This window comes from Bradysia coprophila (genome assembly GCF_014529535.1).
Source record: "Bradysia coprophila strain Holo2 chromosome IV unlocalized genomic scaffold, BU_Bcop_v1 contig_5, whole genome shotgun sequence".
Classification (NCBI taxonomy): domain Eukaryota; kingdom Metazoa; phylum Arthropoda; class Insecta; order Diptera; family Sciaridae; genus Bradysia; species Bradysia coprophila.
In genome coordinates, this window is record NW_023503374.1 from 5,695,243 (window position 1) to 5,719,934 (window position 24,692).

At 35.5% G+C, this 24,692-nt stretch overlaps 2 protein-coding genes across 3 annotated transcripts in view; both read left to right on the forward strand.

The window, feature by feature from the left end:
- The first annotated feature begins 472 nt into the window (after window positions 1-472).
- LOC119071884 (neutral alpha-glucosidase AB) lies at window positions 473-5,016 on the forward strand. 2 transcript variants are annotated; one of them, XM_037176983.1, is made up of 14 exons: window positions 473-617; window positions 1,092-1,200; window positions 1,267-1,503; window positions 1,564-1,737; window positions 1,800-1,866; window positions 2,248-2,362; window positions 2,425-2,569; window positions 2,635-2,887; window positions 2,951-3,090; window positions 3,151-3,363; window positions 3,426-3,850; window positions 3,909-3,959; window positions 4,024-4,433; window positions 4,491-5,016. In XM_037176983.1, the coding sequence occupies exons 2-14, from the start codon at window positions 1,100-1,102 to the stop codon at window positions 4,920-4,922; spliced, it is 2,763 nt and encodes a 920-aa protein (XP_037032878.1). In that variant the 5' UTR covers window positions 473-617; window positions 1,092-1,099; the 3' UTR covers window positions 4,923-5,016. The 2 variants fall into 2 exon arrangements, with proteins under 2 accessions (XP_037032878.1, XP_037032879.1); XM_037176984.1 differs by having other exon boundaries at window positions 497-651; window positions 4,491-4,993.
- A 5,301-nt stretch (window positions 5,017-10,317) lies between these two features.
- The window catches only part of LOC119071890, an 89,932-nt gene continuing 75,557 nt past the window's right edge, over window positions 10,318-24,692 (forward strand). The window contains exon 1 of the mRNA XM_037176989.1: window positions 10,318-10,745. The gene's annotated coding sequence lies outside the window, so the exon portion shown is untranslated. The remainder of the gene's footprint in view (window positions 10,746-24,692) is intronic.

Sequence of the window (24,692 nt, forward strand, 5' to 3'; positions counted from 1 at the left end):
GTTTGTATGCGGGATAATCTCGGGGATAATATAATTGGTTAAATGAGATTAAAGGTTTTTGGCCTCGTAACTAACAAAGGAATTTGCTGATGTCCCAAATAGTGTGTAGATAAATACTTAAACTTTTATCCACCGTCGTATCAGTCTTCAAATTTTGTGAACTAGCGAAGTTTAATCCAAAAAGACAAATTTTTTGATTATTGGGTCATTAACGAATGGCATCGTCATGACTTTGTTCTATAGGCTGCGGTAAAATGGAAAAATAAATTCGCGAAAAATGTCTGTTGCGAATGAATCTTCAAACGCAATAGGTAGAAAGCACCTATTGATTACAATGAAGATTCATTAACAAAATATTGAAGCAGAAATTCAAAATATCCGTACCCGTCCGTCATTGAATAAAATGTACTAGAAGAAACTGATGAAGCGCACCATCTGTACCGCTAGGCTATTAACTACTAACTAACTGACATTTCGTTGACGTTTATTTCGATTACTTTGAAGAATCATTCTTTGTGAGTTGGAATTATTAATGGAATATTACCGGCGATAGTTTGTTATCCATTAAAATTTAATTACCTCGAACAACTAAGTGTGAAAGACAGAAAATAGAAACGGTAAAGATTCATTTTTAATCGCTAGCTAAGTAAAGTAGATAGTGTGAGCTTTTGTTATTCTATTCATTAAATTACACGTAAGCTCCATTGTCACTGATAAACTTCTTGAGAAGCACACTTCATTTTTGGAAATCGATAACTGAATGTTGGAGAGTAACTATAAGTCTTTGATGAATATTTCAATCACGATTCTAAGATGATGTTCACTTTGTGTGAATATCATTTTAACTCATGAGACTCGACACTACAGTTTCGATTTAGGCTTTCATTGTGGGCAATGATGCGTTTGGGATTTTGTTTTGTAAGTTAATGATTGTCAAGCCTCACCTTCAGCATTCAGTGATTCACACACAAACTTGTGACTTCCTAGTGATACTTCCACTCTCCTTTACTAAACGTTTTACGTCTCCACGCAATTAATTTAAAATGATCTCGTTCAACGTACCCTAACAACAATTGTTTTCTGCTTTACAGATTGAAAAATGCGTCTGTTGGCGCTATGTTTAGCCTTTACAGTTCTCGGACTGACGATTTCTGTAGATCGTAACAATTTTAAGACATGCGATCAGAGTAGTTTTTGCAGGTAAATTGTACAATATCAAACGTCCAATCGACGACACACATTGACAAATAATTGATTGTATACCAGACGATGCCGAAAAGTTCAACCGGGAAACTCCCAATTCCAATTGGTGCCGGGAACATTAAACGTTTATTCAAACTCGATAACGGCCGATGTGATCAACAACGAGAATAATCATTTGTTTGTACTGAAACTGGAAGCGTTGAAAGACAACACATTCCATTTGTTGATTGATGAGAAAACACCTTTGCATCCAAGATATCGTGTAACTGATGCACTGAAAGGAACACCAGCTCCAGACACGTAATTTGTAGTTTTGAGAGTGCCAATTTTCTGTATCACCAAAACGAAACTTTTTATTAGGATCAAAGTCACCGAGAACTCTGATCAAGAGATTGTCATCAGAAGTGGACATAATGAGGCAATTCTGCTAGCAAAACCATTACGAATTGATTTTTATAGTGGTAATACACTAACTGTGTCTGTCAACGCTAAAGGTCTAATGAGATTTGAACATTTACGTGTGAAACCGCAACCGTAAGTTAGAAAATTGCTCTTCGTAGACGTCTGCTGTATTTTCCATTTTCTCATTTTAACAGATCACAAGCTGAGGAAGGAAACGATGAAAATGGAAATGCTGCCGAAGAAAAACCGAAGAGCATCGAGGTAAGTTTTGATTTATAAAACTTACATCGTTGAAAGGTTGAACTACTGTTTCCCAACAGTTTCACACAAAGATTCCGTGAGAACTTTGTGCGTAAAGGATTCTGGGGAGAAACTAGTACTAGCAATGAATTCTGGGAAATTATGACTCCACATACCTTGAGAGGAACTAATCCTCCGTGTCCTCGAAAATTGTGACAGTTTCTACTGAGTTACTTATACTCTAAGTCCGCCTTTCGAATATTTTCTAAATTACGAATTTGTCAAAATCTTGAGAGTTTCCGACAAAATTTTCCTCTGGTCAATTCGTCGTGAACAGTAGCAAGCCAGAAATATGTTACCGACAATCTCTTTAATCGCTAAAATACTTACTGAACGTTACAGGACGATGATCCCGGTTCCTGGGAGGAAAATTTCAAATCCCATCATGACGCGAAACCCTATGGACCAGAGGCAATTGCATTGGATTTTGCTTTCCCTCAAGCCCAAGTGCTATTCGGTAATTACCCTGTAATTTTCCATCCAATTACCACCGTTGACCACAATTTTGTTCGTCATTAGGAATCCCTGAGCATGCTGATTCCTTTGCATTGAAATCAACCACCGGCGGCGATCCATATCGTCTGTACAACTTGGACGTATTTGAATATGAACTGGATAGTACAATGGCTCTGTACGGATCCGTTCCGGTGTTGTACGGTCATGGGTAAGATTGATCTGAGTGATATAATCTGTTGATTGTCGTCTAATATGATTTTAAATGAAATGAAGCGCTGATCGCACAGCCGGAGTATATTGGCAAAATGCGGCTGAAACTTGGGTCGACATCTACAATCCGGATTCGGAGAAAAATGTCTTGTCTTCCATTGTGAATATGGTTTCTGGTTCGGGGCCGGTCGATCCGTTGACGGCTAATTTCATGTCGGAAAGTGGTGTAATCGATGCATATATCTTGATGGGACCGAGACCGAATGATGTGTTCAAGCAGTATACCGATTTGACTGGCGTTGCACCATTGCCACAGGTATGATTTCAATCAAAATGAAAATTGCGCCCGCAATGAGACAAATTGTTTCAATTGTTCCAGGTATTCGCTTTGGGCTACCATCAGTGCCGTTGGAATTATAACGATGAACAGGATGTCGATCAAGTCAACAACAAATTCGACGAACATGACATTCCCATGGATACGATGTGGTTGGACATTGAATACACCGACTCGAAAAAGTAAGTTTTACGAAGCGCAAGTGGATTGACTTGGCTCATCGGTTTGGTGTATTTTTGCAGATACTTCACGTGGGACCAGCACAAGTTTGCCCATTCGTTGGATATGATCAAGAATTTGACAGCAAAAGGTCGTCATCTTACCGTTATCATCGATCCTCACATCAAACGTGACAACAATTACTTCTTCCACAACGACTGTACTGATCGCGGCTATTATGTCAAGAACAAAGATGGCAAAGACTATGAGGGATGGTGTTGGCCTGGATCGTCTAGGTAAATGAAATGAAATTTAATCGCAATTTCGCGTGCGGTTGATTGATGTTCTTCGCATCCAGCTATCCAGATCTATTCCGCGAAGACGTCCGGAAATACTTCTCGAGCAGATATCTTTTGGACAATTTCCCCGGCACCACAGAAGACGTTATGTTGTGGAACGATATGAACGAACCGTCAGTGTTCAATGGACCAGAGATCACAATGCCAAAAGACAATGTGCATGTTGACGGTTGGGAACATAGAGACTTGCACAATTTGTACGCTCACATGCAATTGATTTCAACGTATGAGGGCTTGTTGGAACGAAGTCAAAATAAACAACGACCGTTCATTCTAACACGTGGACACTTTTCGGGTAGTCAACGGTTAGCAACAATTTGGACTGGAGACAATGCAGCCGATTGGAAACACTTAGAAGCGTCGATCAAAATGTGTTTGTCGGAATCGGTAGCTGGATTTTCGTTCTGCGGTGCTGATGTTGGCGGTAAGGAATTAGAATTTTAAACAATTTCAGTGAAAAAATTAAAATTCTCCGTCGTTAGGCTTCTTCGGCAATCCTGAAGCTGAGCTGTTTTCTCGATGGTATCAAGCGGGTATGTAATTGCAACCGAGTGTACGTTAGCTCAGTGAACTCATTTTTCCCCTTGTCTCCATTAGGTTCCTTCCAACCATTCTTCCGGTCTCACGCCCATATTGACACAAAACGTCGTGAGCCATGGCTGTTCCCAGAAGACACTAAATTGGTGATTCGCGATGCCATTCGTAAACGTTACAGTTACATCTCCTACTGGTACACAATGTTTTACGAGCATGAACGATTCGGTTTACCGGTCATGCGACCATTGCTAGCACACTATCCTCAAGACAAAGAATCGTATGCCATCGACAACGAGTATCTGTTAGGCGATAAGCTTTTAGTGCGTCCAGTACTTCATCAGGGAGTGTCCAAAGTCGATGTGTATTTCCCAGCTAAAAATGGCAAAGAAGGAGACGTTTGGTATGACGTTGATGACTACCGTCGTATAGAACGAGTCGGCTATGAAGGCGTCCCGGTCAACAGTTATAAGGTTGAATTCTTTGTTCACATTAAGTGCATCTAATGTTACAGCTTCGTTTCATTACAGATTCCAGTCTATCAACGTGGCGGCACAATCATACCCAAAAAGGAGAGAATTCGTCGTGCAGCAACGTTGATGATCAACGATCCGTACACATTGGTCGTGTGCTTGGATAAGTCTTCCGAAGCCAAGGGAACGCTGTACATCGACGACGAAAAGAGTTTCGATTATCGCCAGGGCAAATACAATTACTTGGAATTCGAGTTCAAAAATAACGTCTTGAGCAGCCGATCGATCGACGACAAAGCGACATATCCAACGAAATCGTGGTTGGAACGAGTCAGATTGGCTGGCTTATCGAAAGTACCGAAATCGGCAACATTGAAAACGGAGTCACAAACGGAAACACTGGAAGTGCAAGTGGAGGGTAATTTAGTGGTGATACGTAAGCCGGGCGTTAGCATGTTAGATAATTGGAGTATTACGTTGAATTTTTAAGTTCAATCTTTTGAGTCAGATGATCGTTCTGTTGTTAGTGATGAAATAAATCGGACAAAAAATGAAAGATGGTAATAAAGTGAATGGATAGCCACCAAGAAAGAGACGTTTTATTTAATGTAGTGATGTCTGCGTAAATTGTCAAACCGTTATCACCGTTCGCTAGTCTCATAAATAGTTCTGCCCTGAAAGACTAGTGAGAAACACTTTTGTGGAACGTTGATTAGATTTTACGAAATGTATCGCGATGTGTCCATTAAATCTATTACTTCCTTTGTTTAAAGTATTACCTAAGCCTTGAATCGACGCACTTGGTTGAATGGAAAATCCTTTACTTCATTACTGTTACCATACAATTGCCCTTATAAGTAATGACAAGTCTGAGTTTGTCGCTTATTTCTTCCGTAGTTAACAATAGCAGATGATTTGCTGTTTCCCCTTAGTCCCAATGCATTTGGCTTGAATTGCTTTCGAGAGCTGATACGCAATCTCAGTCAGCTGGGTCAGCTACAGCTCACATAATACAACTAAATTAATCTCAAAGTGAATCTGTTGGTGCCGAATGAAGAATAAATTTCAAAAATTAAAGTTTTTATGAGTGGTCCCTGCGAAGGGTAATTTAATCCCAATCACAAAATAATCAACTTGTCATTTAGCAAATACCATCCAAAATGTCCAGTTTCGAGGCCATTTCCATAATATGACGAACAAATGAATAATGACAAGTTTTTAAGCGTGCAGTAGCCTCAAGAGTGACTCAAACGTCCTAATAAAATCTCAAATAATCACAAAATATCACGAATTTCAATCGCTATACAACATGTAAACGCTGCCTGTATTTTGGGCACATTAGGAAAAAATATGATGATTTTTATTTATTGTAAATTTAATTTTCTTTGACATCGAATTGTCTGTGCTCAAGCTTTCAATAAAAAAGGGAGATATTTGAAAATAATCACCAAATAATCCCTTAAAGGCGTATCAGATGTTGGGCTTCATCTTCCGCTCTTGCAAACGGTTTCGTAAACCTGACAGTCTCATTACTTTGTACAAAGCGTATGTCCGTAGTCAGGTGGAGTATTGCACGGTGGTATGGTGACCGGTTTATCAGAATTCCATTGAAAAAGTCGAAAGAGTTCAGAGGAAGTTTACGCGAATGCTTTATCGAAAGTTCAATTGGAATTACGTCGATTATCCACAACGACTTGCGCGACTCAAACTTCCGATGTTAGAATCCAGGCGGTTCATTTCTGACGAAATTTTTCTATATAAAGTGGTTAATGGTCGTTTCACAGTTGCCTTGGATAATGATGTGGTCTTGTACAATTCACTTCGTCCGAGTAGACATGAAGCTCCAACGTTTTATCGAACATTGAGAGTAATGCACCGATTATGAGAATGCAATCTAATCACAATGATCTTTTTAATAGCTTGGACATTTTTCATACATCGCTTAGTTCCTTCAAGGCTAAAGTTAAGAATAAATATGTTATGTGATTGAGACATTTTCTTAGTCGGTTTTTTTGTTGTTGTCGAACTTGCTATATTGAAATTGATTCTGATTTCCTTTTGATTATATTCTTATTGTTGATTCTGTTATTGGCTGTAACAGGCTGTTGAATTAACTCAATAAATAAATAAATGAAATAATCACGAAATATTTATATCCGCCAAAAAACCCTAAAGGGTAAAAGTGTGACGCAAGTCCTTGTTTCTACTTACAAAATAACTGATATCGCTGAGGGTGACGCATTTTTCGCATCAACGCAAAAGTGTTATCAACAAAAAATTGAACCAAAAAATTTAAGATAGAAAATTTTAGAAAAAAATCGCGTCAGTAGTTTCCTCAACATCTGCCACTTGTGACGCAATTTTTTTCTAAAATTTTCTATCTTAAATTTTTTGGTTCAATTTTTTGTTGATAACACTTTTGCGTTGATGCGAAAAATGCGTCACCCTCAGCGATATCAGTTATTTTGTAAGTAGAAACAAGGACTTGCGTCACACTTTTACCCTTTAGGGTTTTTTGGCGGATATCAGTTCTTTTGGAAGTTTAGGTGTAAGGGTACCTAGTTTTGTAAGCAACTCATGTCGACAACAGCTGAAATCCAACAAAAAATCCGATGGAAGTTTGGAAGTGCCAGAGGAATCATCTTTCATCCCAAAATTTAGGAACCAATAACACGAATCCATCGAAAAATCTGATGGAAGTTAGGAAATGCCAGAGAAATCACCTGTCATCCCAAAATTTAGTAACCAACCTCGGAACATCTCACTTATATCGAAAATAACCCAAATCCATGGAAAAATCCGATGGAATTTAGAAAATGCCAGAGAAATCATCTGTCATCCCAAAATTTAGGAACCAACCTCGGAACACCTCACTTATATCAAAAATAACCCCAATCCATCGAAAAAACCGATGGAAGCTAGAAAGTGCCAGAGGAATCATCTCTCATCCCAAAATTTAGGAACCAACTTTGGAACACCTTACTTATATCGAAAATATCCCAAATCCATCGAAAAATCCGATGGAAGTTAGGAAGTGCCAGATTATCTCTCATTCCAAAATTTAGGAACCAGCCTTGGAACACCTCACCTATATCGGAAATAACCCAAATCCATCGAAAAATCCAATGGAAGTTAGGAAGTGCCAGAGGAATCATCTGTCAATCGAAAATTTAGGATCCAACCTCGGAACACTTCACTTATATCGAAAATAACCCCAATCCATCGAAAAATCCGATGGAAGTTAGGAAGTGCCAGAGGAATCATCTCTCATCCCGAAATTTAGGAACCAACCTCGGAACACCTCACTTATATCGAAAATAACCCAAATCCATCGAAAAATCCGATGGAAGTTAAGAAGTGCCAGAGGAATCATCTGTCATCCCAAAATTTAGGAACCAACCTCGGAACACCTCACTTATATCGAAAATAACCCAAATCCATCGAAAAATCCAATGGAAGTTAGGAAGTGCCAGAGGAATCATCTGTCATCCCAAAATTTAGGAACCAACCTCGGAACACCTCAATTATATCGAAAATAACCCAAATCCATCGAAAAATCCAATGGAAGTTAGGAAGTGCCAGAGGAATCATCTGTCATCCCAAAATTTAGGAACCAACCTCGGAACACCTCACTTATATCGAAAATAACCCAAATCCATCGAAAAATCCGATGGAAGTTAAGAAGTGCCAGAGGAATCATCTGTCATACCCAAAATTTAGGAACCAACCTTGAAACACCTCACTTATGTCGAAAATAACTAAAATCCATCGAAAAATCCGATGGAAGTAAGGAAGCGCCAGAGGAATCATCTGTCATCCAAAAATCTAGGAACCAACCTTGGAACACCTCATTTATATCGAAAATAACTCAAATCCATTGAAAAATCCAATGGAAGTTAGGAAGTACCAAAGGAATCATCTCTCATCCCAAAATTTAGGAACCAACCTTGGAACACATGATTTATGACGAAAATAACCCAAATCCATCAAAACACTTTTTCCAACATTCATAATTATTAGCTGAAAAAAAATTATTTCTTTTCACACACACACACACAACACACGCTGTTATATGGCATTGTATGGAAACTTCCAGGAGTCCTAGCTCCCAAAAACGCTTGCATACCCCCATTTTTTAAAATCTTATTTTGATCTAGGGCCCGAGATTGACCTATAACCAAAATTTCAGGAAAATCGTAAGAAACGTTTAGGAGTTACGAAATCGTCCTTTTTCATAGGAACTAACTAACTAAAACTAACTAACTAACTAACTAACTAACGTAGGCGATTTTCATTACATGAAAATTCGAGATTTTGCTTATTTTCATACAAACATCAATATTTCGAAGTTCAATATCTCGGCCAATTTTGAAGCTGTAGTAACGTGTGATAGCTCGTTGAACTCGTATTGATGCCCAGATTCCAAATATCTAAGTTTGGGGGTCATTGGAGTTAAGAGGGAGAACTAAAAAACTTGCTGTAAATATGCTCCGCCATCCTCAAAAAAATTTTGTTAAAACATTTTTGGTAGTGGACTTGCGTCACGCCCGCTAACTAACGTGCGGGCATGATTTATATTTTCTTTTTTGCTCTATTTGGCAGCTGTCATCAATAGCACTTTTGCTTGAAGTGCGTTGGTATAAGTTAAAGAACAACGAACAATTTAACACTAGTTCGGAAAAGTTATGTTTTTAAAGATGAGGATCCTACTCCTGTACATAAAATCTTGTTCCTTCCTTGTTCCTAATGACACAAATCTGGCTTCTCTACGATGTAAGCTGACTGAGATGGAGACGAAGTATTCCCTCTCGTTTGTTGCCTTCGCTTCGAGAGCTCAACAACAAAAGCACCAGAAGAAAAATTTTCTTAGAAAAATTGTATATGAACCATTGTCGACAAAAGTAGCAGCCTCACCTAGCAAACGGGCAATCAATGATCATAAGCCCTTTTTGGCAAAGTTTCCTATTTTTCTTATTAAAATGAAAGCAAAATAAAATGATCGAGTCTGGTTTTTGACAATTGAAATTGAAATTGAAATTTTATTTTGCTTTTACCTTATAAGGTGAAGTGGAAGAATAGTCCAAAATAGTGAAAAAAAAACCGAAAAAAATTGTCAGAAATTTTTTTTTAAACAAAAAATTCTTTCAAATTAAAAAATAATAATATTTGAAATCGATGACTTACACTAGAAAAATCCTTTAAAAACCGACAGTTCATAAGGTTAATACAACCCAAAAAAAAATATCAAAACATTCCTTCTTCCTGTTATTGTAACATTTAAACGTTCGCCCATATATTGTAATCCTTTTATCTGTTAAAGAAACAAAAACTACGAAAAAAAACATTATCGACTTCCTTTTAGCACATACTTTCGCCTTCAACACGGAAGAATTTTGATATTTGCAAACACAAACATAAAGAACTTAATGTGTTTGTCTACACACCTGTTGAAAATCCAAGTTTCGGTCTTTGCTTTCCATTTGGTGTATGTGTGAGTTTCGTGATAATGCCGGGTGGTTCGTGGAAAATTTATTGGGACCATAACACAACCCAGTTATTTCACAAAGAATGTTTTGTCGGTTCGATCCCAACATAAACTTAAGCCTTACAAGCCTTAGTCAGCTTAAAAATGTCTTCGAATTTCCTCTGAATACTCAAAATATTTTCAAAATTCTGGAATAGAAGACTAAACTAAAACACTGAAATCTCACCCTATTATGATCCCATCACTCCGTTGCTCGCATTGCAACTGTTGATATTGCTATGAAACAAACAGAGAAAAGCTATATGTGGGAAAATGTTGCGCACTGTTTTTGAAATTTCTCTCAACAACCAGTGGATTTATATACAGTCACCATGGAAATGTTGCGCTCAGTCATCGTCGAGATTTCCAATCAACCACATCTTAAAATTGTATGGTCGCTTGCCGGTACATCAAAGATTTACCCCAAAAATATCCAATGTCCTAGAGTAAATTAAAGAAAAACGCTTGAGCAAAGGAAGAAAAGGAAAAATAATAATTTTTTGAATGGTTTTTCGTGTGTGCTATTTTCTTTTATATCACTATTCACACACAAGAAAGGGGGGCCGCAACCAATGTGACTTTATTGTGATGTTGATATCCTGCAAGAAATATATTTAAGTGACAGTAAAAGACTGGTGTATTGTTGGTATTAATTATCCGGAAGTAAATAGAAAGTGACTTTGTGATAAACTTAAAAAGAAACGAAAATTTTCTCGTTTATTGGCGTGAATTCTAAATATAGATAATGGCTTTTTGCGGAAATGACCGTCCTTTAATATAGTTTAATGGTAAAAGAGTGTTTCTGATATAATATATATTACGAGAAAGGTATTTCGATTATAATGGCTAGCTAACTGTAAAGAATAAATTGGTTTGTAAAATGCAAACATAAAAATATTAACTATTCAAGGCACTAACTAGGAAAGGATTCCTTTCAAATTAGCATATGAAAGCGGCGGGTTGAAAATATAATTTTCAAATAGAAATATGAAAACAACTTTTTCAAAAAGAAAAGTTAAAGAGTGGGTCGATTATTCAATTATGCTAATTGGTTTTTTATAATCGACAGATTAATTTAGTTAGTCCAGATTTTGTCATCGATACGTTAAAAAAAAACTCGAAAAAAATTTCTTTCCCTGGAGTTTTTGAATTAATTTTCTTATTTCGAATACAACATTGTCGTGCCCATAAACTTTTCATTCCTTCTTTAATGCTTTTATGCTATCTATTTTGAGGTAAGTTCGTATCAATGTAACAACGACATAATATTCGATGAAAAACGTAACAGAAACTGACAAAATTTATGGTTTTACGTTCGAAGGGGATGTTAATTTGGAAAAGGTTTCCCATTTAAAATTGAAAAATCTTTCAACGTTGAGGTTTAGAACTTTTTTTTTAAGTTGATATCGTTAACGAGTTACTTTTCTTTTATTTCTGAAATATCTCTATTATATCCCATACTCAGTTGGTTTGTCCTAAACTGAATGAGACCATGTAAAAATTGCGTCGGTGAAAATGCTTTCGATATTCAATTCAGTAGATAGTTTAAATATGAAGATTATTTATGATTTTACCGGTATCAGACAAGTCAAGATTCAAGACCTAATTTAAAATATGTTTCTTTTAGGTTTTGCTTAGGTTTCGAAATCGGTAGACCTAATCTCGGACAGATTTCTAGAAAGAAAAAAGTAATCTCACCCGAATCTGTCGCCTTTTCTTACACTCAATTAAAAAAATTTCGAATAACCATAAATCTTTCCGAAACTCAGTCTTTTACTTAGTTTGTTTTAAACAAAGATATATTTTGGTCAATAAAAGGGAACGACCTAGCTAGAGCTCGATTCTTACTTTTGGTTCTTAAAACAGCGATTAACCGTGATTACTTGGGATAAAAGACTGTTTTACATTTAAAAAAATCACGATTTGTAGCTGATGTTTGACCTTGTTAATCAGTGGTGAATCAGTTGTTAATCACTGGTTAACCACGTCAATCACTGTGTAATCATGTTAATCAAAAGAAGTGAGCCACCCCACGGCATCGCCATTTTAAAAAATTGTTAATTCCTTCTAGTCTCACTTTATGATTAAAGTTTCTGAGCTATAAAAACCTTTTCTATCACATTTTTCTGGTTTAGTAATAAGTAAAGATATCAAATGATGGATCTTTCTATTTTTTAAGTTGATACGACGTTACTAAACTTAAATAATCACAAAAATAGAAACCAAATACTGCCAAGGAAAAGTGTTTACACATCCAAAATTTCTACTAAATTTTTTGGAAAATATTTCAAAATTTCTTAACAATGGTCCTGCTGAAAACGTAAGCCAACTAACTACAGTACTAATGTTTTACTATTTTATATTTAAAAAAACTTTTGAAATCGAATCGAGGAATTTGGTAGTTGGTCTTAAGATATCGAAGTTATATTAAAACTCAATAGATAGTACAAATTGATGACTATCAAAATGGGAAAGCGGTTAGTTTTAAGATAGTATCTTTAAATTAGGAGGCCAATGAAAGTGTGATTAAAGCTTTTAGAGTTGACTTATCATCTGTTATCAACGACGATGACAAAAATAACATTTTTCAAAGCACCTAGCAGGGTAATAGAGGTTTTACCACGTCAAATAGAGTAGTTTTTTGATACCAATAATACCATTAGCAGCATTAATGGTAATTTTGCAATGACATTATGAAAAAAAGGTATGGAAATATTCGCATACTTCGATTAACGTACTACTTTATGTTTTTATATTACCCTGCTAGGTGTTTTGCGTTTGTAAACTCTCTGGCTAGTGTTATCTCGAGAGCAAAGATTGCGACAGTTGCTATGAACGCCGTAAGTGAGCCTAAAATTTGAATTTTAAGTGAACGATTCGATGAAAAAGTGAACTGAAAAATACATTTCAACGCTTCATTGTATGAAAATGACGCTACGTTAGAAAGACCTCCGCACTTTCCATTTTGAATTTCGATCGCACTTATGGCGTGAATTTGCTATTGGTGGCCAATAGAAGTAGGTTGGACAGAGTTTGCTCGCGTAGTTTTAACCTCGGTCCAAAGTAAAACTAATGAAGTAAAATATCTTCCATCGAACGAATAAAAACAAAAGTTAAACACGCAATGCTGTCACATTAGGCTATTCATCTGGTATCGATAACGACGATAAAAATAATGAGAAGCACGTAATATGGTCCTTTTTATAGGAAAATGCATGTTAAAAAATTGAAGTACAAGATTTGAAATCAACCGATCCAAAAATACTTTGATCGATGGAAGTAATAGACCAAATAATAATACTGGTCATATGCTTGCCGTCTGTAACAGGTTAAACAGAAGAACCAACACATTTAATTGTAATCTAGCGATACATTTCCAGCCTACCCTATCATCTATGAATGGCGAAGTACTAATTCACGCAGTAAGTGTGCCTAAAATTTGAATTTCAAGATTCGATGAAAAAGTGAACCAAAAAGTAAATTTCAACGTTTCCTTGTATGAAAATGACGCTGCGTCAGAAAGTATTACGCACTTTCCATTTTGAATTTCGACCGCACTTACGGCGTCAATTGCTATGACAATTGGAAGTCAATTTTGTACACCTCTTTTCCTCTGTCGATTAATTTATTGTAGACCAACCTCAACAATAAAGTTTCGCTTCAACAATTGGGATAAACGCTACTTTCTGATATTAGGTAGGTACACTCGCAGTTGTGTCAATAGCACTTTGTTGCTACGAATTATCGATAGTGGATTAAGTTTCTTTGACTCCAACCGCTCGAATGATCCCTGTATTGTTTGTAATCGAAACCTGTCCGTATATATTTTGCTAGCTGTGCCAACTTTATGCTTTATATGAATTTTACTAGGTGAGGGAAAAAAACATTTCGTAAGAAATCAGTACATAAATCAATATGACTGACTATAATAACCGAGATGAAAGTGAAACAAATACGATAATAAATCGTTCTCATAAAAGGAGCTCTAAAAACACTCATGAAAATGATTTATGTCCTATCGCTATTTTTCTTATAAGTACGACTCAATATAACGTTAATAACTGGGTCACAGACAAACAATATTTTCACCTGCGGAAAATTGTTGAAGAAGTTTTTCTATTTCATAAATAATGCATGATCCTTTATGCCAAGCTTAAGTGTACGGTTTGATAGAATAAATAGAAGAAGAACACGAATCGTAAAATTTTCTTTCTTTTTGATAAATGCACCCTCACTGCAAATTTAATAACTTTATGTGCATCAAGTGCATTAGAAAGTTGAATAGAATTTCTTTATTTCCATTATGTATCTGCATCGATGGTTCACTTCAAAACATTCATATCTCCACTCTGATCCAATGATAGCGTTATGCACACGTTGATCCGTTATTCCATTTGCTAAATTGTATACAGACATGAATCGAGGTTTTCGTTGTGTGATTGAAAAGTTTTCATTGAAATTAAAAAACAGAATTGAATGGAAAATGTATTTCCACTTCCACTTGCAGAATATTTTTCACATTTTTTAATGCGAATAATTTTCATTTTTATATTCACCATTAAAACTTTTATTACTGGAAACTCCAATAATAATCAAAAGTGCTGGGGCTGGTAATGAAAGCGTTAGGTGTAGTGGTGGTTTTGGCATCTATTCGCATAAATTTATCTCTTTTGCAATAAATCATATTTTTTCGTTGCCGGCGGGGGAGTCAGATACATTTGATGTGATTAAAAAGTCAGAACTGCAAAATTGCATTCTAACAATTTTCAATGTACAAACAAATTCAAACACGAAGTATATAACAATTTGCATCACTCCTCAATTGAATTTTCCTATTTCTGTATCGCTACCTCACACTATTTACGATATAATTATGATACAAAATTTCTGTAACACTTCGTGTCCTTGGTGCATCGCTAGTTTCATTAATTAAGCTATGATGGATAGAAACGTTTTAATGGCATTTACAAATCCGAGATTATTTATAAAGTTGTCGTAAACTTGTTTGTTAAACTTTAATAGCATCCAACCAATGTTATATCTGGTGAATGAAATATTCAAATGTAACACATACAATACAATTGCGGAAAAGCTTAAAATAACTTAACATAAATGTACACACACATGATGCATTGAAACTGTTTTTAGTAGAAGTAATATCCTTTTAGAAACGACCATTCGTCTGTTCTCGACAATGGCGAAGTAAAAAAAGTAAATGATACAGCATTACAATAGAACCACTCCTTTAGTTCCACTTGGTCCTGTTGTAATGCTGGTAGAATTGGTTTGATACACTGTACAGTGTCATTACTATATTTAGAGAGTAGTGAATTGGCAGCATACATATAGTTCGATACATACGTGGTATCTAAAGGTGATTCGGTTTCCTCTAGCTTTCAGTCCAAATAAAAAGTCAAAAATATTTTTTCAGAACTTTTCCGGCCTTTATCATCTAAAACGTGGTATTGCTAGTGCGTACGAAACGAATTGCTATTGTGAAACGCGTTCCTAGTGCGAAACGCATTTCTAGTGTTAAACGATCATCTACTGCAGTGTGAACCATTTTTTGTTGATCTTGTATATCTAGGCATAGGCAAACGCTTTGGCCTTACGTTCCGCTACGAATTCAAAATGTTACAAACGACAAATTAAACTTACTACACCATCCAGTACTTCGTACAAGACTAAAAATTTGACAAAATAGCAACAATCTTATTGAGAGGTGAATTAAATAAAGTTATGAGAAGGAAATTCCAGGAATTTTTTCGTTATACTCTTTGAGATTGTGTGTACATTAAGAAAATATTTGGTTGTCCTTAATAAGTTTAAATAAAACAGAAAATTGGCAAAAAAAATGTTTGCCATTCTGGTAGAGTGAACAGTGAACATTTTTTTTTCTTATCTGCTTTCATGACTTTTTTTTTTGTTTATTTTCTTTTAAATATTAAATTAGCCTTTCCCGGAATTTACATTATTACAGTTTGTACAGTATGTACATCATCATGGTTACAAGTGTTAGAACGGTTTACTAAATTACGGATTATGCTGAATGTCTGTAAAACCATCTGTGGTGGTATAAATATATAAAGATTTTAATTCGTCATGGTTTTCTTCCATCCCAACATTTTACATTCAGCTTGTTCGGGAACAGGTGGATAGTTGTACCTGTGGGAAAATTATTCATTTACTTTCCCCATACTTGTAAATTCAGAATCCAGAATTCATCCAAAATAGGCAGATTTTCGTAAATCTGTCGTTTTAGTGAACCATCCCTTGAGCCCTGATAGATAAAATGGATTGATCGATAGAAAAAAATATTTTACCGATAGAAAATTATGGTTTACTGATAAAAAATAAAACTTTACCAATAGAAAATAATAATTTATCGATAGAAAAATATCAATGATCGATAAAAGATAACAAGCAAACAATTTTATCGGTAAATTATTACTTTTTTATCGGTAAAATAATATCGGTACTTTTGGATATTTTTTCGGCTACTTCATAATGATTCTCAAAATCTTCTACTTCATTAGTTTAATAAGAGACTTTGCAATAAGAACTAATTTATGAAGAGCTCTTCCTCCATTTTAAAATAAATTTATTGTCGATGTCGATAGCAGATGACATAGCTGCCTGCAAAGAATTATTTATAGCCGTTGAATTGTTTGCATCCTTAAATTTATCCACCATTTAGAGTGGTACTGTAGATAGGGTACTGAACTGTAAGACACTATGATCACTTTTGCTTGAATCGCGTTGCTAACTGTGATAAATACAACGTTTATCTCAAAAAAGCCAACGAAAGCTTTACTTTTTGTCACAAAGATTTGGGAAAGCATATTTTGTGCCACCGAGAATTGAAATACGACTCTTTTCAGCACTCATTTTAGTGTTGTAAAGTGACTTATTTCAGCACCCGTTTGATGTGATATTACAACACTCAAAGCAGTGTTGATATGGAATTTGTAAGAGTTGTTACAGCATTCGTTTGAGAAAATGCAAAGCAATGTGATCGATCAAATTTGAAGAGTGATTGTTTACAATGAAAATTATGATTTTTTGTGCTCTTGTCTATTTCAATTCTCGGTTGGCACAAAGCATGATGTGTTACACGTATTGTAACACAACATACTATTACGACACTTTGAAATGATGCAACAAACACAGTACATTAATGTGACCGAATTAATAACTTCAACAATTTATTTTTCGTAAGTAGATGCTCTTCCTCCAGATGAAAAACCAATCGGAAAAGTGCCATTTTCTGTCTTTGTATGTAAAACTTTGCAACAAAAAAAATGTGTAAAAAACCGGTAGAAAATAGCTGTCTGAACAAAGGTTAAAGCGTAAATTGAATATTCCTAACCTTCCGCATTTAGAATTTTTCCCTTAATGCCACGAACGTACACGCACATGGAAGAACTTAAGATTTTTCTCGGAAAATGAAATCGTACCTGCGGCGTATGCTTTCATTCGTAAACATGACAGCAAGGAGGAAGAACATTTTCTAGTTAACAGATGTACAAATTATGATAAAAAATTGTTATTAAAGCTGTGCTTACCACTTCGTATCCTGGAGAGAATAAGGCGATTATATCGAGAACATCCCATAAATATTAGACGAACAACCTGGTTTCCATGTTCAATCATTTCTTCAAATAATTGTACAGAGGGAATAATTCAGTTTCATCCCACATAAGTTTATGGTTTGACAACGTCAAAGCTATAAAATTGTAAAAAGTGAAATTGCTTTGGACGACATAAGTGATTGCGTGCACTAAAAAATTCTATTTGAATATAATATGCCACTGTATGGTATGTTTTTCTGATAACTTTTAGCGTAGCTTTACTTTAGAAAATTTTATATTTAAATTAAATGCCAATAATTGCGCCATGTATTGGTGATGTAATACATTTTACGTTCAAATCAGAAAAGCTCATTTCAATTACATGAAATGAAATTTCCATCTGTTGATTTCGTTTCTCCGTTTAGCGTTGTACCGACATGTATCACTTCCCCCCATTCAGCGACTGTTCAGCCTGCAGACTGTGTATAACGGATATTTCAATAGAGAATCGCTTGAAAATGCGATTATATCTTAGCAAATGACAAATCGTATCTACAGGAAAATGGAAATGATGGTGTAGTTTCGACTTTTCAGACTAGATTGATTGAAGTGAAAGTGTCATAGTCTCGATTATAAAGCGATTTTGCATTTTGTCAAGCTGAGCTGCGTGTAATTGCTGGTTAAAAATTTTTAGGATTTATTTATGTTTCCGACATTAAATCTTCACTCATAAATAATTCTTACTTCAAAGCGAAATGAAAAGCGAAGAGTGAAGCTAATCTTAAATTTTTGTATCACAGCTGGTACACTCATACAAGCAAACTATCAACAGTTTTATTTGTTGTTTGCATGAGTAGACCAGCTGATGCAAAATTATGTCTGAATTTTGGTGACATCGCCTGTAATTTCGAAGGTAATTTTTTGTATTGTGATGCCCAGTAGACCATTCTAATAGAGTCTAAAATAATCGAACACTCGAATAGTTGTAATAAATCTTATAGGACGGAAGTGGTTTTCCCCGCGGTGTCCTACTCTCGTCTATTGCAGTAAAATACTATTTCATTCTTCACGTGACACCATAATACGTTTGATACGAAGAATGGATGGAATTTTCTTCGGTAGACCATAACATCTGTTTCAAGTTTCCAAACATAATACGTTGATCTCCTTACTTTTATTCACCAATTTAGCGTCTCCTCACATTTCAAAACTTTCTTTTCAAATATCAATGACGCTAAATCATTTTGCGAATACAATAATAATTCGCGAGTAATTGAAACAATGTTTCAGCTGAAACCCATTTTGATTTATTTTATTTTTCAAAGTATTATAATGGGTAGATACAGAAACATCAAATTTTCCTTTCATTTACGAAACTTATCAATTTTAATTTGGTAAATTCCTTGTTTCAACAAAATGTTTGGTGTGTTGCTTCATTGCTTTCAATTACTGAGGAATGAGAGAAGCTCCAGCTACGAAATATTATAACATCCATTTGAAACGATTACATAAAGAACCAGCCGCCCAAAACCGTTTATTTATTTGAATTTACCTTATTTGAATTATTTGTGATACACATGACGGTGTGTAGATACAGAGATGGTATGGGGTGTATTCCTACACCGGTAATGCTTGGCAGAGGGTTAATGATTACGTTGATTGTGTTTGTTAATGCATTTTTACCTGTGTTCGTTTGTTATAAATGTTCTTCTCACAGCATCAACATCGTTTAACTAATTGATCATGAAAGAACAATCAATTAAAACTCAAAATAAACAATTCCGGCGGAGTTTCACAATTTTATTTGAAGCAAGTGGAGATGTGTAGGAGTAGAAATGAAGGAATATCGAATTGGTGTAGCTGAATCATCACGTTGGTCTATCACGTTGATAGTTGGAAGAGGACTACTAAAATTCTGATAATTAACTGGCTCTCATGTTCATATTGTCACACATATGAACTGATAAACAAGTTCCAATAAATACTATGTTTTGATTAAAATGCCCACTTTATTACGATGCGTTCTATGTTCTACTGTAAGAGAGTCGATACAAAAAAGAATTAGAAAATTTGATCCAGTTCCGAATTCCGTCGAAAATAGACTGTGTAGCGAATTGCTTAAGGACACCTTCGCTTTATAGGCATAGATAAAATTCTTCCTGCAAATATTTGCGTTGGCAAATGTAGCAAATACGATCGATTATGCAAATACTACAAGTTAAATAACAATAATAATCTGTGAACGAAATTTAATTATGTAACCGATATGAATTACAGTTCAAATTTGGATACAAAATACGAACGTCCTCCAGTTTACCAAAACTATAACACGATTTACATGCGTGCCCACAAGTAGGCGTACAGTAGATTCGTACATAACATTAATTCAAATCTTGTTTGTTTCCAAATCAATCAAGTCGGAATATGGTGAAAAGGATACAGGAAAAGGCAAAAGATAGATTTAGGTTTCAACCTTAAAACGGTCCTAACATCTCCTTTGTCGATTGTAAGTTCCAACAAATCCTTTTATTTCGTAGAAGCTAATGTAGTGCTTTCATTTAAGCCCAGGCAGTGGTAGAATAGGAAAACCCATGCTGATATACATAAATTTGCCATGTAAGTGTTGGCATTATTAATCATATTTTCATATTTATATTATAGAGAGTAAATGTATAGGACATCTGAGTATGTACGTCACTGAACCGTGCTCATTATTAACCGCTAGTAACTATTTATTGTAGTGGAAAAATTGTGTAAGTTTATGACATCAAGTCGTTTAGAGTGTAATGTCTTGTTTGCAAAGTATTAAGTATCTCCATGCCATTTGCAGATGGTTTCAAATATTGGCTATGGCTTGTAACCTTATGGTGGTTATGGTCAATTGACACACGCACCGTTAAAAATTAATGTGAAACACTCTGCCACTTTCACTGAAGACCCGAGAAAGCATTTTGGGTATATGCATGCACGGCAGAGTAAAAAAACAGGCAGGAGCGTTTCATTTTTGAAATTTCAAAGAGGCGACCTAACACTTTGTATGAAAATGAACTCAAATGAACATAATATATATTACACACTTGTCACGAAGAAGTCGAGGCTTGCTTATTATATAAGCGAAAACGAGACAACAATATAGACCTGAAGTGTAATTTCTGAATTATTCTTCTAGTTAAGTAATTTTGACATCCGAACACCGGGCGTATGTGCTAAATTTAATAATTTTATTCGCAAAAAATAAGACTACTAGATAATTCAGTCCCTAGTCAAATGAAGCGCTCCTTCCTGGTGTACTTTACTCTACCGTGGCATATGTCAGAAAAAAACCTTCACTTGGTTGTATCGTATTTCTCGAATAAAGATTAAAATTCCTATCAGTGATAGGCTATCATTTCTCTTTTACCATCCTCCTTCCATATCTTCCAAGGCGAACCATAAACTGCAAGGAATTTTCCAAGAAATTGTCTTTGCGTATTTTTCATAGTTCAATCAATACTCCGTCTTAGTATTGGAAATAGTTGCGTGCCATTATTGTTCGTGTCCGATCAGCAGACGAAAACTTAACTTTTCGACTTTCCATCCCTTGTTAACTATTACTATCACCTCATATAAACTCCGATGATAAGCAGGTTCGTTTTTATTCTTCTTGTGTCATATTGAAGAGTTGTGCAAGGGTGAGAATACCAATTCCCTGCCGGTTACGAGCAACAATTTCTAAAGATGACGTCATACTTGCTGTACCGAGCCCCAAACACAAATGTTTGGGACTTGTATAACTAAATAAGCATTGCTCGTAGCTGGTGTTCTTATCGTATATATATTCATAAAAGCTCTCTGCGTATCATAAGCGCCATCAAAAAACACCCTCATATTTCACGTATACGACATTTTGAAACTAATATACTCATCTCTAATGCATGCATCAACTTAGAAATGTCTTTTCAACCCATCCAAAAAAAAACCTCTTATTTTACCGTGATTTGTATCTGTGCCCGTAATAAAAATATAAAACGCAAAGATGATTTCTTTCTATACGCCCGCACACATAATTTTTCACATATAACCGCTAATTACATAAAACATTTCCTTAAATGCTAAATCTTGCTCTGCTTGCCAGGTTAATATTATAACACATTGGCTGGGATGGAATCGCAGTCATATTTGTATACGTGTATAAATACAACCACCCGGGCATATTTTCTCTTTCTTTGTTGATTAATGGCAGTACGACCTGTCGGAAGTTCAAAAAATGGGGGAGGGTGGTTTGAAGTTTTCTGTATTACCTGGAAATGTGAAGAGAAAAACCGTAAATGTCTTCAGCACACCCCGTAAATATTATTATTGTTTTTCGTGATTTAGTGTATGTGTGTGGAAAAAAAGCTTTTCGACGAAAAACAAAAAATTCCATAAAAAAACTTTTTTTTTCTTTTCACTTTTGCCCGCGTGAACTTAATTCGAATTGGATTTGCTTAGCCGTTTATCATTATTTAAATAATAATTTTGATTAGGGTGTGCTAAAAATTTGTACATTTCGACAGAATGGCGTTGTAAATATAACAACGAGGCTATTCGAATACGTATAATCTTCTAATATATTTTGTTCGTGATTCCACACTAATTACCATAGTGTTAAGATAAAGATCAGCTCTAGAAATATGCTGAATGGGATTACAGTTGATTGATCACGATATAGAGTAGTAGTATAAGTAAGTTATTTTGTAAGTTAAGTAATAACGTCGAATTACAAGTTCATTCACTTTCGTGAGAAAATAGGACTGAACGCATAATCAATAAAACATGTAGAACAGTCTTGGTATATTGACAGTGGTGTATCTATTATATCAACTATCAACGCGTTTCAAGCAATAGTGCTTCGAGTGACAGGTGTCAAATGGAGTATTATTTTGTATGACAAATTGTATCCAATTTTATTTCATTGCCACAATTTTGTTTGATACACTGCCCAGTTTCAGTACTCTATATATGGTACCGTTCATGCTTGAAGTGCGTTCGCTGACAAAAAAGTTTTGAAAAACTCAGCTGTTGCAGGTTACTTTGTCTACAGTTGGACAACGGCAGTCACAGAGAACGGACGTGTTTATGCGTTGCTCTCTAAAAGTGTTTCTTTTGTGTGGCTGTGTGTGAATTCATTTTCGATTTTGTCTAATTTCTGTGCCAACTTTTACGGCTTTGGTGTTTTTATTTTGCTGTAATGTTTAAATGGTGAAATTATTTTAAAGGTTTTATTAACGAAGTCAAAGTGTTGTTCTCGTAGGTCATTTTCTCTTTGATCAATAAAGTCGTTCTCGCCTCATTGTGCGATATCAACAATTGTGTTATTTCCTTTGTTATTTAACATGTGCTTCGTGGCGTCGGTTTACGGATTAACAATCGACTCTACCAGAAGCTAATGCTAAATTACGTGCTCGATTAATGTACGAAAATGACACATTGCCGTATGGCATCTGGCAGTCAATTTTAGTGCAGGTAAGGTACAAACGCTTCGGGTTCTCATTTGACACCCCAAAACCACATAGCAAATTTTTACAAATTTGCTGTGGTACAATCCCAAGATACAGAAACTATCTTGTACTCCAAAATGACCGCGAGGTTTAACAGATCTATTGATTGATACGTTGTATGGATGTCAAGGGATATGACGAAATACGAATCATTCAAACGCTACAACCTGCAACGCCAGAACGAGTTCAGTCACATGGTGGCATGGCGATTTATACGAAGAGGCAACTCATGGCCTATGGTGATTAGACACTTGCTATTACCTAAAACTAATAGCCGTAACCGTAACAAAGTCGGAAATATCAAAAAACCCAACATTCGCTTTCTCCATAAAAGAAACCATATCGACATAATGTCAATAGTAGAAAGAGCTACAACATGACAATGTTGATAGCGCCATCTTTGGGAAAATGTACAGGTCAATTAGTGATGGTTGTGGTATTCGCATACCACCCACGGCTTGGAGAATTCACAACGTATGGGACGTTAACACACGGTCGATTTGTGAACAATCTAAGTCGGGAGAGATATGATGTAAAATCACAGTCCATATGATCAAGAGACTTGTACAATAGCACAACAGGCCCATCTGAGGCTTAGGTGCTGGGCTTACACCCTCCCATCTAATCTAATCTAATCTAATCATCTACTTTGTCTACAGGTAGCTGCCACAGCTGTAGCGCCCCATGCAAAAAATACAGTTGCGGAAGATAATGTAGATTACCTGCTACAGGTGAGTTTTTCGAAAGTGACATCTCAAAGCACTGACAGAGCTATGGACATCTACAATTTTTGCCTGTAGTTGATTAGAGCTAGAACCTTTTAGCAACAACCATCTGTTGCTCGAGAAAGACGTCAAAATATAAGCGTTGGGCTCTAAGTATCATTTCCATATGCAGCCAAATAACAAACAAAGTAAGAGATGTTCAATCAAATGAAGTAACAGATTTAACGAATTTACCACGATCGGGATAAACGATATCCAAAAAATTTCTAGCTGCTGCCCCGATTCCCACAGAGGATTCCAAAAATATATTACTCTGCAATAAACTTATCATACTCCGAACGAAGCGATATCCCCAAATAAAACTTTCCAAACTCAATTATGAGTAGTTTATCACACAAAAAAAACTTATGAACCAAGTCATATAAAGATTAATGTTGGAAACGCCTGTCGTCACGAAGGCACACGTCACATTTTACCTAATAAACAGCACAATTTCATTTCTTCTACATCAAGTAGGTTCATCTTCAACGTTAATTGTGATGACACAAATATTAGGTTGTTCTGAAGTTGTTTCGATGATTGTATTCATTACATAAACGGATAGCGAAGACATTAGAGTAGCTTTATGATTGATAATCAGGATATGTGATTAGTCATCAATGATGGCCCATCATCACTCGATAATTGGAATCATTGTCTTCTCTCAAATAAATTTTTCTTGAGCTTTGAAAGTGAAAAATGCTTATCGTCGTGACAGTAAATGAAGAAAGTTATGGCAACGTATTTTACCACTTAATTTGTCACACTTTTTTATAACTGGATCAAATTTACTATATTTGTTCATTTTATATTTTATGAAACGTATAGGACGTTCAGCACGATAAATGTTCGTGTAATGGCTAAAGTATTTCCAAGAAATT